Genomic DNA, 13,898 nt, shown 5'->3' with positions numbered 1-13,898 from the left:
AATTTCGGTCTAGCTGACCAAATAGCTGATTGTTACTTTCCATTTATAAGGACTGCTGATATTAATTATTTTTATGACCCGACATTTTTTTCATTTGTCAACTCCAATTTTCCTCAATGTATAATTAGATATTTTTCAAATGCAGCTTATGCCTAGGCAAAAGGAAGTGTGCAATTCAAAGCCACATGGAATAACAGAAAGAAACAAAAATGCTGAAGGAATAAAGGTGTTGAGAAGGAAGTTTTAGGTAAACTATGATATTGCGTGTGTGGGTGTGTGTGTAGAAAAGCAAGTTAATAAACTTTAGAGAGCTGTTCATGGATACTCTACTCTAAAAACCCTACATAGTATCAAAGCAATTTGCATTGGACAACAGTTACACCGCCTTAAAATCAAAGATTATTGAAGTGAATAACTCAAAAACTGTATCAGAGACTTACACAGCAATTATACAAGAAAAATCCACTGGTGTTCTCTTTTCCCCGATGTAACAAGTGTTGACCATTACTAGCTGCCACCAGTAAATAGTACTGCTAGGCTCCTACCCGTGACGTGGCCATCAGAACAGGGTCGCTACACGTGTGCTGCTTCTGCCTGAAACATCTTTCTACAGAAGTCTTTGTAAGTATACCTATAATGATTCTTCAGTGTTCCTAGGTCAGATAGATAGAAAGACAGACAGACAGACAGATAGATGATAGATAGATAGATAGATAGATAGATAGATAGATAGATAGATAGATATTCATTCCCTATGAATGTGTGTAGAAGAGACCAAGTCATTTTCTTACAGCACCTTTCTTGGAAGTATTACCAATCACTGCTGACATGGCCATCAGCCCCCCTTTCCCGGTCACTTACTGTGAGTACCACTTCAGGTTTGGGCGCAAGTGCTTCATACAGTCTTCCACTTATACTATCAGCAATACAGCACCTTGCAGAATTCATCTTGCTGATATTAAGCCTACAGTATTAGCTGAGACCCAACTGTCCTTTGGAGATCTGACCCTTAAAACTCAAGAGAAAAGTGATACATCCTAAAGGATTTCTGGGGAGTATGAAACTGTCCTAAATCTAAATTCAAATCCAAGCTGTCCAAATTCCAACCCTATAACAGTTGTACTAATTTTCATGGCCAAAACTGGAAAATGTTTTACTCTAAAACTACCTACTCTAATTTCCTTCCTTTTCTTTTTTCTTCTTTCATTTTCTCTTTCTTTCTTTCTTTCTTTCTTTCTTTCTTTCTTTCTTTCTTTCTTTCTTCTTTCTTTCTTTCTCTTTCTTCCTTTCTTCCTTCTTTCCTTTCTTTCCATCCCTTCTTCCCTTCCTTCTTTCATCTAAGAATATTTATCCTAATTATTAATTATGCTCTAACTCAAAAGTGATCTATAATTTTGTTCTGTGCTAGCATATAAACTAGCTAGCATATATTTTTAAGGCGATTTTAATATGCATCAAGAATTTGGGGTTGTCCATGATTCAAATACACAGACACATCCTAAAAATCCCCTCACCAGCAAGACTAGACTTCAGCAGATTATAGCACAATCAGGCACTTACCATGGACCTATATAAAATATAAAGTTCTCCCAATGTGCCAGCCAAGGTTTCCCAAATTCTGACATGTCTAAACTGTGTCCTAGAATATTTTTTCACCTAAGCTTCTCATAATCTAGAATACCAAAACACTTGGAATTGATAACTCCAGCTTAATTTACATTGTAATTTTCCCCTCAAGAAACCTATGTTCCTCCATAAACATTATTTTTAAAATATTAAGCTTGGCCATTTACGTGTTATGATTATTTTTATAACAGTTTACCTTATATGATTATAATATTAAATATGCACAAGTCATTCTATATTGCAAACTAGCATATAAAATATGACAATTATTAAATAAGCATATGCTCTTGCCCTTTATGACATAAATAATGTAAGAACATTAAATTAAACAAAACAGGAAGGTAGTCACACATTTCTGTTTGTAGACTGAATCTTCATGCCTTTAAGTGACTATCAAATGTTAGGGCCTGGACCTAAAAAAGAAAGAATGAAATATTAATAACGTCCCACCTGGTGGGAGCTCGGCATTACTTGACACTACACAGAAACTGACCTTTTTGTCCTTCAGGCTTGCCTACCAGGCCCCATCTTCTATCGCAAAAGCCAAATCATCTGATCCCAAACTAACTGTCAACTGCCTGTGATGGTGGGGAAGCCAGACATCAATCAATCAGGTTTTATCAGACGCGCTCTTCGTTTCTCTGTTGTGCTCATCTTATCATCTGACCCAGTTGTAGCCCTGACTTCAGAAGCTTAAGCAACTTGATGACAAAATATGCGCCTGTTTGTCCAAGATGCACACTGTTAAGAAGTGGGGTGATATTTTTAGCAGCTACCTAATATATTTGCAAATGAACTCTTGCATATTTCAGATTTACACACGACCCATCTTGGTCCGTTTCCCCTGGACACTGAGTCTGTTCCTGGCTGTGGGAGGCCCAATATTTCCAAAATACACAAGAGTCCTTAGGTACAAGTCAAATGTCATTGGAAAATGTGGTCATTTTTATGACAAGGAGGCAGAAAGGCTATCAAAAGGAGGATTTCAGGATGTTACTTCAAGAAGAGAAAGAAGACCTAATTGATAAATGTGCACAATATAAATTCAGACACTTTTATCCCAAATAAAAATAACTCGGAAAATTAAAAGCCTTTTTATCTATTTGTATTGACCGGAGTCTCAAAGGAAAAAAAAAAAATGTTTAAATCTTCAGTGCTGTTGCCAAATCCATGTGAGCTGGCCCCCACTGCTCTAAGGACATGCTACAGAATATATTCCTATACATAAAGTAGTTAGGGAAGGAAACAATGGTGACATAAGTTACAAATTTGAAATTTTAAAATTCTAAGTATCTGTTACACAATTTTTGCACAAATCTGAGAACAGCAAATTATACAGGTATTTTGCAGATATAAATAATCTATGCTAGCGTAAGCAACTGTCTATTTGCATCACTCTGTCTTTTTTATTCTTCAAGGAGCAATTACATTTTCAGATTTTCCCTAAAATCAAAACAACTTCGATAATAAATATAAGATTTTCATTAACAGGCAATGTGATCGATATGCCACCCATCTCTCAAAAACTTCACTTAACTATATTTTAAAGGCTTTTAAAAGCAGCATAAAATTTATCCACAGACTTTATCCACATAAATACGTACCTTGACATTGGCTATAAAAACCACAAAGTATTACAGTGATATATTTTGACATGGATGAGAATACACACCATGAAAATAATTTGTACATAATTAGAAACACATCATTCCCAAAGATTCCCACTGAATTCACAGAGGTTTATAAAAAAAAAAAAAAAAAAAAAAAACAAATGCCTTTGAACTTCACAGCACACACAGTAAGCAAGAAGGCTTACCAGTATATGGCATTTTATGTTTTGGAGGCACTAGATATGGGAATTAAACAAGCTTCTGCTTGTGATATGAAAAAAAAATTTCCTTTTACATAGCTATTGTAGGACATAAAACAATACATTTAAAAAATTTCTTGAATACCAAATATACTAAAGTTAATCTGTGGCACAAATTTTTATCACTGAATTATGAATAATCCGATCTTGTAACTGAATTGTCTGAAAATCTTTAAAATTACTCTTCCAAAATGAGATAATCTAAATGTAGTAAAAGCAAGAGGGAAATGGACAACATTGAGTGTATTTATTATTTACTATTATTTATTATTTTCATTATTTTAAAAACTACTTAATAGTATATGTTATTTAGCTACAAAAGCATAAACTTAGAGGAATCTGGCCCTCAGTTGGACTGGAAGACTTGTCAATTCACTATTTTTAATCTTCTAATCCCCAGTTTATTACAGGCTCACAACAACTTCAGAATATACCAGAGTAAAGCAAATTCAAGTCTTTCTTAAAGGGTACACCACCATCTTTATATTGCAAAGGAACGTATAACAAGAAAATTAAAAGTTAAAAGTTCTAGGTTAATAGTCAATGAAGGACAAATATTTGCTTATAACCCTAAATTTTGTAACTAATTCTTCAATTGGTTAAACAGTTTGCAAATCTTGTACTCAGTAAGAGAATTTTAGAGATTATTGCTGAAAAATCTATGTCAAGTAACTCACACTTATAAGACATTTTTCATAGGCAATATTATATAGCTGTCAACTGGTTGAAAATTCTTTTATTGTCTCAATAAGAGATGCTTGCCAAAGTTTTCTAAATGAAGATTAGAATAACTTACATCTTCAAAAGAATTTCTCTTAAGAAGGAAATCAACTGAAAAATAACATTAAATATATCTTCAATTAAATGCTCACTGAAAGATAATTTTTAGATGTATTTTAAAATTTAAGCAAAAATTTAAAAAAATTTTTAATAGCCTACACAAAAGCTAGGTGTTCTAACTTTCAGGTATGCTACCAAAATTACATATATTTGTGATAGCCTATATATAAACTATTATATCATACATATCTTTGCGATAGTGGTCTCTAATAAATCTGGCATTACCATAAACCAAATAATATACAAGAAATCATCGGACTAACACCATTCAACAACTTCTAGCAATTCAAAGGGGAGTACTTTCACAAATAAATAAAACGAAGCAGTCAATGGCAGATGCCCAGATGAAATGTTCTATTTAATATTAAATATTATACTAGTGCTTCTAATGAACCTACTCCTTGGTCTACATCTGTGGGAGTATTACCACAAATATTAACTGGTAATTGGCACTGCCTTGCAGAGTATACAAAGAGTTGAATTCTGGCTATTCTATGCACAATGCCTGGAATGAATAAGCAATTATATGGCACCAGGCACTCGACACTCATTTTTAAAGCCTCCAAAATCATGAGAGATACATACGGTTTCCCCATACACAAACATATTTGTTTATTCAGTGCCTAGAAGTTTATTTAGTGCCTACTCTAGAATATTTCAGGCACTATTTCTAAATCTAGTTTTGTTCTTTAATCATAATTTTTAAGAAAAATGAGATGAATTTCCAAGGACGTGATTTAGGGGGAAAATGCTCATTTTCAGTGGTCACCGTATCTTAATAATATCAACAAAATAGCATGTATTTTGTTTCCTGACTTTAGCAACTTACAATCTTTTATTATCTTTGCAAACATTCTTCAAAGGCATCTATCCTTTCAGCTTACTGTTTTAGGATTTCCCTTATTAACAATGAATATTTAATATTAAAATATTCCCAGATGAATTTCTTTCTTGGACCTGAAAATCCATAGCAAAACTCTTGGTTTCAGACAGGGACTGGTTATCTCACAAGACAAAACTGGCCCTCAAAAGCACTTTTTTAAAGTAGTGGATATGATAGTAATGGACCAGGAAAGAAGGGATGGAAGAGAAAAAAATAACAGGCTCTTCTTTTAACATCTGAAATCCTGACCAAAACCAATCGATCTAGTAATTATCATATATTCATTTTTTAGAAGTATTTGTCAAAGCACAAATTACGAAGCCTTTAAATAATCCTGACTAGACAATTCTTCTCTACCTTTTTGTCATCTCAAACAGATAGTCTGAGAGTAATGATATGACACCCTCTCCGACAAGCCTCTCGGCATTAATATTTAAATCTTACCTATCCCTTGTGATTGGAATTCAGCCTCTATTCGCAAACAAAAACTAAATCAATGTTCTTAGAGTTCAAACTAGATCCCTAAACAGTTTGCCACTCTCTGTGCACAGATAAGATAAACTTTCTTTGACCCAAGAGATGAAGTTGCCATGACGATCAGAGAGTCCACTTTCTATATTGATATTTTGCTGATGTAACAACAAATAGAACCAGATCCTAGGGCCGATAATGGTGATTAATTAATACTAATATTGATCCCTACAAGCAAGAGACAAGGCTATTAACTTGAAGCCTGAAAAGTCAATTGTTACCTGTGGCAGAGATACTAGGAGCTGATTTGGAAGCATAATAAACAAATGTGCTATCTTTATGCTAATACCTTTAAAGAGATAGTTCTTTCTAGAATGCCAAATATTGCCATGTCTGAGCTTATTAATTTAATTGCATTTCAGCTTTTAAAAATATAACCTTATTGAATGATAACACATACTTACCCTTTTATCTATGGCAGAAACACATTCTCTGGTGACTGAAGTAACGGACTTTTGCTGGTATTCGTTTGGTGAAGGAATGAACTGATAATTTTACCCAGTGGCAGCTGTTGAATTAGACAGGGTTTCAAAAATACCTACAGTGTTCTGAAATGTCCTGCTAGCCCTGTGGAACTAGGAAAGTAAGAAAACCCCAAGGGATCATGATTTGGAGGATAAGGGCTCCAAAGTTACCATATACACTCCCACGTTTTATTGGAAAAAAGATTGCATTAAAAAAGTATTCCTGAAAAGTATATTTTATTCCCAGATAAACCTAATTTTAGATACTTCACACAATTTAGCCAAAAACCAAAAAACTTCCTCTAGATGGTATCACTTTACTTAAAACTTGAATATACATTGCATTATTTTGAAGGAAAGTTCATTTGGGAAGGTGTTTTCTTGAAATGTAAAAATAAAGAATGGAGAAATGAGTAAAATCAGTTTATTTATTTTATATGCCTTTTCAGCAAAAGTTACATATTGAAAAGTGGGGAAGTGATTAAAATGCAAATGATAGGTCCACTCGTGATTTGCCTTAGCTATGTGGGAAGGCAAAAATATCCATACTAGAAATCCATACATCTAGTCCCATATATCCCATTTTATCAAACATACTACCTTAATCTTATTCTCTCAAAACTTTTTCCAGTGATAATAACTAATAGCAAAATGGGCTAATTAGTGTGTCATTTCTTTGTTTTTGTCATGTGATGGAAGAGCTCATTAGTCCTAAAATAATCCTCAAACAGCAGAAATAACACAGATGAGAAGCTTTGAATAGCTCATGACCAGAAGTGAGTTACCTTAACTGTAGCACAAAGTTAACTTAATTTACACTACTGTATATAGGCAAAACATAAATACAGATATAGGCTAGACAATTGCTATAATTGAAGAATATCTTCATTTATGCCCACAATTAACCCAAAACAAATCAATGTATAAATCTTTGCCTTAACCCTTAAATACAGAATAAAATTTTAAATTAGCATAATGTAGAAATCAGAGGCAAATCATCTAATTGCATTGTTTTCTTTCACAATTTAATAGCACCAACTTAAATAATTATTGACAAAAGTCACACCATATTTTCTACGTCTATATTTAATTACAATTACTGGTAACCTTGTGATGTCTACAATGAACACTGTTCTCTTATGTGAAATTCAAAGCGATGCTACACTCCTTGTAACTGAGCCGATACAATTATATTACTATTAAGGTCTCTAATTATAATTAACAGAAAAATTCAAAGTTGTTTGTTTAAAAAATATTGTGATATATATTAAGCCTCTTAGTTTTACTTACCCCATAATTTTACAAAAAAAGCCACTTTAGAAAGTTACCAGAAGTGGAAAATACAAGAGCTACTCTTTTAATTCCAAGTCGTATCACCAAGTTTTAAAAACTCTTTCACAGCAACTATGGATAAAAATGCTACTGCATTTATGTTTGCATTGTTGACTCCACTGAACTTAAAAAAAAAAAGTGACTTCATGATTAATGATCTTTTAGAGGTAAACTTTCTTATATTCTCTTTAACACCTAAAAAACCAGGATTAGTATATTAGCCATTTAAAATTTGCCTATTTAAAAAATTCTACTAACGACTCTTACATTTATTAAGAAAAATTCTATGCAGTGATATATTTCGAATTTGTAAATAAAGAAATTAATTTTGTTACCTTTCAAATAAGGGTACCAATCTATGTTATCAATAAAACAAGTATTACACAGTATACATTTTTCTTTTCTTTATGGCCAGTGTAAAAGTAGGTTTTCCGAAATGTTACTCAGCCAAAGATGCAGAAAATAAAATCTCTAACATGAGACATATCACAAACCAAAGGGAAAGGCTTATTTTTTAATGTCATCTTTAATTATCCTTAAAATTCACAAGAAATAAGTGATTTGTTTCAAGGCAAAACCCTGTCTTAATATTTGGCAGGTGAAAAGCAAGATATCCTGAGTATGGGTGATCAATGTACTTCAAACGTACATAGCAATCCCAGACGCCTTTTTAAAAATAATATGAAGAAGAATATAGTAGATAATTAACCCAAAAATTACGTATTGAACATTAACACAGGTAACCCTAAAATAAAAAACTCTCTACTAAAACAATGAAAAATAACCACAGCCACTTCTTCGCATAACGTAATTTTAAGGTTGTAAAGATGATCCACTTACAGATTTTCACATTGGCAAATATCAAATAACAAATTTAATATGCAACACTCTCATTTTAAGACAATAATCATTTTATAAATAAAACACATAATACTACCTACTCTAAAAAAATAGCATAAAACATTAAAATGCCAGTGTGCAAGGTAGGGACTCGTACGGCCTGAAATTATTAGATCATCTCAAATAACAGAAAGGTAATTTATTCAATATGAACGGATTCCAACTTCTGCAAAAGCCCCTCTATGGAACTGCTAACAAGATTATTCTTCGCATGGACCATTTTACTTTCAAAGTACGTATTAATTCCCAATATTACTTCACTTTTCAAAAAAAAAAATTCTGCCTCTTAATTCAGCCTTTCTTTTTCCTTCACCACAAATTATTTGGCACATGATCTATGCAGCAGTTACGTCCTACATGATTGAAAACACCAAGCAATGTAAAAGTTGAAGGAAACTGTACTTCAGTGGTATAAAGAAGAGTGCCTTTTCTTCATCTTGTATGAAAATAAAACATTTGAGTTCTTCCCTCCCTTTTCAACCTCCACATTCACTACTAGGTAGCATTTGCCCCCCCCCCAAAAAAAATCTTTTCCTGAACCCACAGCCAATACACTTAAGTGTGACTGAAGTTGGGGACACACAGGGCAGAAAACACATTACTAGAGACAACAGCTCGAGGAAGAAAATAACAGTAAAACTGCACACACAACACGTTTACTAATCATAAAGAGATGCATTGGTAAAAGAAAAAAAAAATCATCATTTCTGTCATAAATTTTGCAGTGCAGCCCCAGAATGGAGAACAATCTGGGCAATTTATTGGCATATTGGCAGGAGGTGATAAGGCTAAAAACAACAACAGCAAGCAGCTGTGTGAGGAGATGGGCTGATAGCATGATATGGCTCCCACACCAAACACCTCCCGTCCTATCAGGGCTTTTTATCAAACCAGGATTACAATAATAGCTCAGGAGAGAAAGCTTCTGAGGGGAGGGCAGAAAATATAGTCTTGAAATAGGAAAAAAAATCTGAATTTTGGGACAAAACATGGGGGCAAAATACATAATTTATCACTGTATTATCAGGAAATCCAGGCAGTCTAATCAAGGAGCACTGAGTGACTATTTTTTGCCTTATCATCCAAAGTGGTGGAAACGGAGAAGGAATTATCAGGCTTCTGCAGATTGCTGGGCTGGAATTTTAATGGTAATAATCGGGTTTCTGATGGTATATCTTCTCCGCTTATCTTTCCCATTATCTCCTCTTATCTGGCCAGTCATCATAGCAAATTAATGGTGCTCTTTCAGCGTCGCCTTTTTATCGCTGCCCGGAGAGCACCCAAGGGGAAAGAATAAGCAAAATATTAAAATACTGCATAAATCACAATTTTAGATAGCAGAGAACTGTACGCAGTAAAAGAAAAAAAAAAAACTGTGCCCAACAACCTTTTTGTCCTTTAAATTGACTGTCTTCAGAGTTTCTGGTATAAGCTGACTTTTGCTTGTCATAGTTGCTCTAAATTGGGTAAGCTTTATCAGCAGTGCCAAAGCTTTATTTTCAAATTCTGGACGCTTCCAAGTTTAATATACAGTTTCATTAGTTGCATGGAATGCTATTGTTTCTAAAAGCATTTCTTTCTGATTTTTTTCCAAACTTATATTTGACCCACAATATCAAAAGCAGCAGTGTTATTTGTAATAATAATAATAATAATGCTACACTTGTTATATACTACTAAAATTGGAGGGAAAGACCTACCATACTAATGACTTCGAGTATCAAGACAAACTTCATCCGCAAAACTGCCCCTTGTGCCTGGACAGGCAAAAGGCGACAAATGTCGATAGGCTGCAACCAAAATGACTTTACAGCTGGTCAAACCATATTTAAATATTCCACTCCTCCCCCCCCCCAAAAAATTCCAGCTATTAGATAGCACTGCTCTAATATAACAATTCAAAGACGTTTAATTTTTCATTCTCCTTAACAGTCCAAGGGGAGAAGCGTGTCCACATTTGCATAGATTATCACTGTGACCCCAAATTGAATCCAATAAAAGTCTAAAATGCATGTATATTAATAATACATATGTTTGCATATATCAGTAGGCAATGATCACTGTGAACAAATATATAAATATAATATCTGTTCACTTTCAAATGAGAGAACTTTCAAGTATTTTTGATAGTTAATAAATCACAGCATTCAAATAAGCCACTAAAATGTTTTATGACCTATAACACAAGTGTAGCATCAGCAATTAGTTCCAACGCTTTAATCTTCAGTTATATGAGGTGGACATAGAAGGATAGAAAAAAAAAAATTTAATGTAGCTAATTGAGAAGATAACAAAGTATTCCCAAGTAGAATCAGATGGTCTTTGTGCCATACAATCAATTAATATTAATTATTTATTAACAATCTAGACGACAGCCATGAACTAAAAAGCATTTACATTTAATGTTTATAATCGTATCTTATAATATGCACAGTTTTGTACTATAAAATGCAACATTTATATAGAGGGACCCGATAAATAGTACTAGAAAGTAAAAGGCAATTAGTTAAAACCATGGATAATCACTCTGAAAAAGTGAAAGTCTTCAACAACGGTATCTCTGCTTGATTAAAACTGCTTTGAGCTATAAGTTAAGTTCAGTCCCTGCTTTAACCCAAGTTGCATAAAAAAGGAACTGAAGTAAAGAAGAAAGCCACTGAATAAAAGCCACAGAGTCATGTCTGAAAGGCAAGGTTTGTACATGTATATAACGATCGAAATACTTAACTGTAGCCAACTGCTTGCAGCCTGGACCCCATTTCACGCTGAATAAGCTGATTGATAAGATTTATTTTTAAACTACACCAAACAGAATTTTCAACATTTGGGGGTGGGGTGAGCGTGGTTAATAATTAAGGGGGAGGGGATACTATTAAAGCCTTACCCTAAAATTACACTATAATCAGTTTGAAACTAGTTGCCAGACTTTAAACAACACGAAGAAATGGACACACCACAAGCCTAGCAAAAAATAAAAAAATAAACTAATAAGGCTGTGTCTCCTTTTCGGCCAAAGCGTTGAAGACGTGTCGCAGGGCGACAAAACACCATTGGAGGAATTCTCCCCAAGACAACAAAAGTTGCCCGAGTTGAGTTCTGCCAGTGTGTGTGTTTCGGGCAGGTACCTCCGACCCCGCGGCGTCCTCCAAGCGCCACCCCGGCCCTCGGGCGCTGGGGGGCTCCGGGTCACGCTCTCTGCGGCGCACAGGCTGCCTTGAACTCACAGCTTCCGCGGTGGGAAGTGACGGGCGGCCCCTCCCAGCGAGGACTCCGCGCGCCTCCGGGGCGGGAGGTAAACCGAATCCCGGCTCGGCTGAGCGTCCCGGCCACGCGAACCGGACGGGCCCGGCGCCCCCGGCCCAGCCCTGCCCGCCGCCAGGCCCGCGCCCTCGGGGCGGAGGCGGACGGCCGCCCGCGGCAGAAGCGCAAACTTTTACACCTACTTTTTGTTTCGCTTCGGGTTTGGCGTGGCTCTGGCACCGCCCTGGACCGGGACCCAGACACTGATTTTCCACCGCCTAGGGACGGTGCCTCCCTCGCCCCGAGGTCCAACCAGCTTTTCGGAGAACTAAGTTCTCAGCCTGCTTGCTAAAAGTGTAGTCCCCAAGAGTAGCACTACGTCAATTGCAACAACAATGACAACAACCACAATCAGAAGAATCTCCTAAATGAGTGGGGCTGCCCAGGCAGGCTGAACGATACAGCAAGCGGGACTAACTGGGCGCGGGGGTCGGAATTAAAAAGAAACCCAGGAGCGCGAAGACTCGGGCGAGCAAGAGTAGGCTGTTCGTCGCAGCGTCTTTCTTGCCCGGCGCTCGGGCCGTCTGTCTGTCTGTGACTGACTAGTTGTCCCTCCGCTGCTCAGGCAAAGTTTGACAAATCCGGGGCACGGGGAGCGGATTTCCCCGAGCCTCCCTCCCTTTCCCGCCCCGCGCGCCCCCCTCCCCAGAAATAATCCCGGCAACTGCCGGCCCAGCGTGCAAACTTACGTTTGATCTGCCGGGGTTTGCTCTGCTTTCGCCGGGACATCTCGGCGGCGGCCGCTGCCACTGGGGCTCCCGCGGTGCCCGCGGTCGGGGCTGCCGCTCCCTCGGCTCCCGGCGCTCCCGCCGCCGCAGCTGGCCAGGCTCGGGCCGCCGCGGGCCGGACTCCAGGTGCTCCGGACGCGCGGGATCCGGGCGCTGGGCTCCTCCGGGAGCCGCGGAGCCACGTTTGGAGATGAGCAAGCAAATGAGAAGACAGAGGGGGGCAGAGAGAGTGTGACAGTGGGGAGGGGAGGAGGAGAGTAGGAGAGCGATGGAGGGGGGAGAACAGAATTTACAAACGAATGGACGAGGAGAGAGAAAAGGGGAAAGGGGGAACACGAAAAGAAGGAAGAGAAGGAGGGAGGGAAGGGAGAGCGAGCAGAGGGGAGAGGGGGAGAGAGGGGGCGGAAGGCGCGGGAGGAGGAGCGCGCTCGCTCTCCCCTCTCCCCGGCGTGCGGGGCAGAGACTCGAGCGCCGCCGCCGCCGCCGCCGCCGCCGCTCCGGGCCGCGCAGCTCGCTCTCTGCCGCGGGAGGTGGCGAGGCGCGGGAGGGAGGGGCGCGCCGGGGCTGCGGGGAGGGGAGACTATTCCATCAGCGAAAGGAGGATTGGCTGCATCCAAAGCCAGTCCGGATGCAAAAGAGGGCCCCGGCCTCGGTCGGGTGGGGTGCACGGGAGCGCGGTGGGGGGTTGGGGGAGCAGAGGCGTGGGGAGGCTTTGGAGGGGGGCCACCTTCTGCAGTTGTCACGGCGTCAGCTCTGGGCATCTGCCAGAGCACCCCTCCAGGCAACTTCTTCCCACAGCCCCCTCTGATGGACCCCAACTCTCCCCACGCCTCGCCCGTCCAGCCGGGCACAAAGAAATCCCAGTCTCTTCGTAAACTTTGTGCTTCCACTTATGCCGCCCCCTCCCCTAGCCTCCACGCCCGCCCTTCCAGCTTCTTGGCAGGAAGGTTAGGCCCCTGGCAAAATCCTCGGCGAGAGGCAGCTGATCACAAATGCCAACTGTGTGTCTTGGGGCCAGTTAAGCCCTCTCATCTGCCCGGGCTCTCTGGAGACCATTTCATTGCTCTCAAGGCTCCCAGGAGACCGCTGCGGACGTGGACCATCCCCCACTTAGCCCGCAAGGATGGGATGCTGAGCGGCGTCCTCAAAGTGCTCTTTCTCACCTCGACTTTTCATTGTAGATTGTAAAAATTACGAATTTGGAAACAGGCAGATATTTTTCCTCATATCAAAAGGTAGGACCATTAGCTAGGTGATTAGCCCTAGGTGGGAAATGAACCGTCTCTAATCAGAACACTAACTTTTTGAGGAAGTCTGTGGAAGTTCTGAAGTCCCATCCCATCCCATGACCTTTAATTCTCTTTAGTTCTTCTGCCACAGGGAAGCAGCCAGCGACTAATAAAAGATTTGATCTTGCCATAATT

General features: G+C 38.7%; 1 protein-coding gene across 3 annotated transcripts in view; it reads right to left on the bottom strand.

Annotated features, from left to right (window-relative positions):
• The window catches only part of ZFPM2 (zinc finger protein, FOG family member 2), a 450,174-nt gene extending 437,353 nt beyond the window's left edge, over positions 1–12,821 (bottom strand). For all 3 annotated transcript variants that reach the window (XM_032415653.1, XM_032415654.1, XM_032415655.1), the window contains exon 1: positions 12,436–12,821. In XM_032415653.1, coding sequence (XP_032271544.1) covers positions 12,436–12,475 — 40 coding nt within the window. In that variant the 5' untranslated portion in view covers positions 12,476–12,821. The remainder of the gene's footprint in view (positions 1–12,435) is intronic.
• Between the last annotated feature and the right edge of the window lie 1,077 nt (positions 12,822–13,898).

This window comes from Phoca vitulina, unplaced genomic scaffold (assembly GCF_004348235.1).
Source record: "Phoca vitulina isolate PV1807 unplaced genomic scaffold, GSC_HSeal_1.0 scaffold18, whole genome shotgun sequence".
Classification (NCBI taxonomy): Eukaryota; Metazoa; Chordata; class Mammalia; order Carnivora; family Phocidae; genus Phoca; species Phoca vitulina.
Note: the sequence above shows the minus strand (reverse complement) of the source record. Positions and strands in the feature narration are given on the sequence as shown.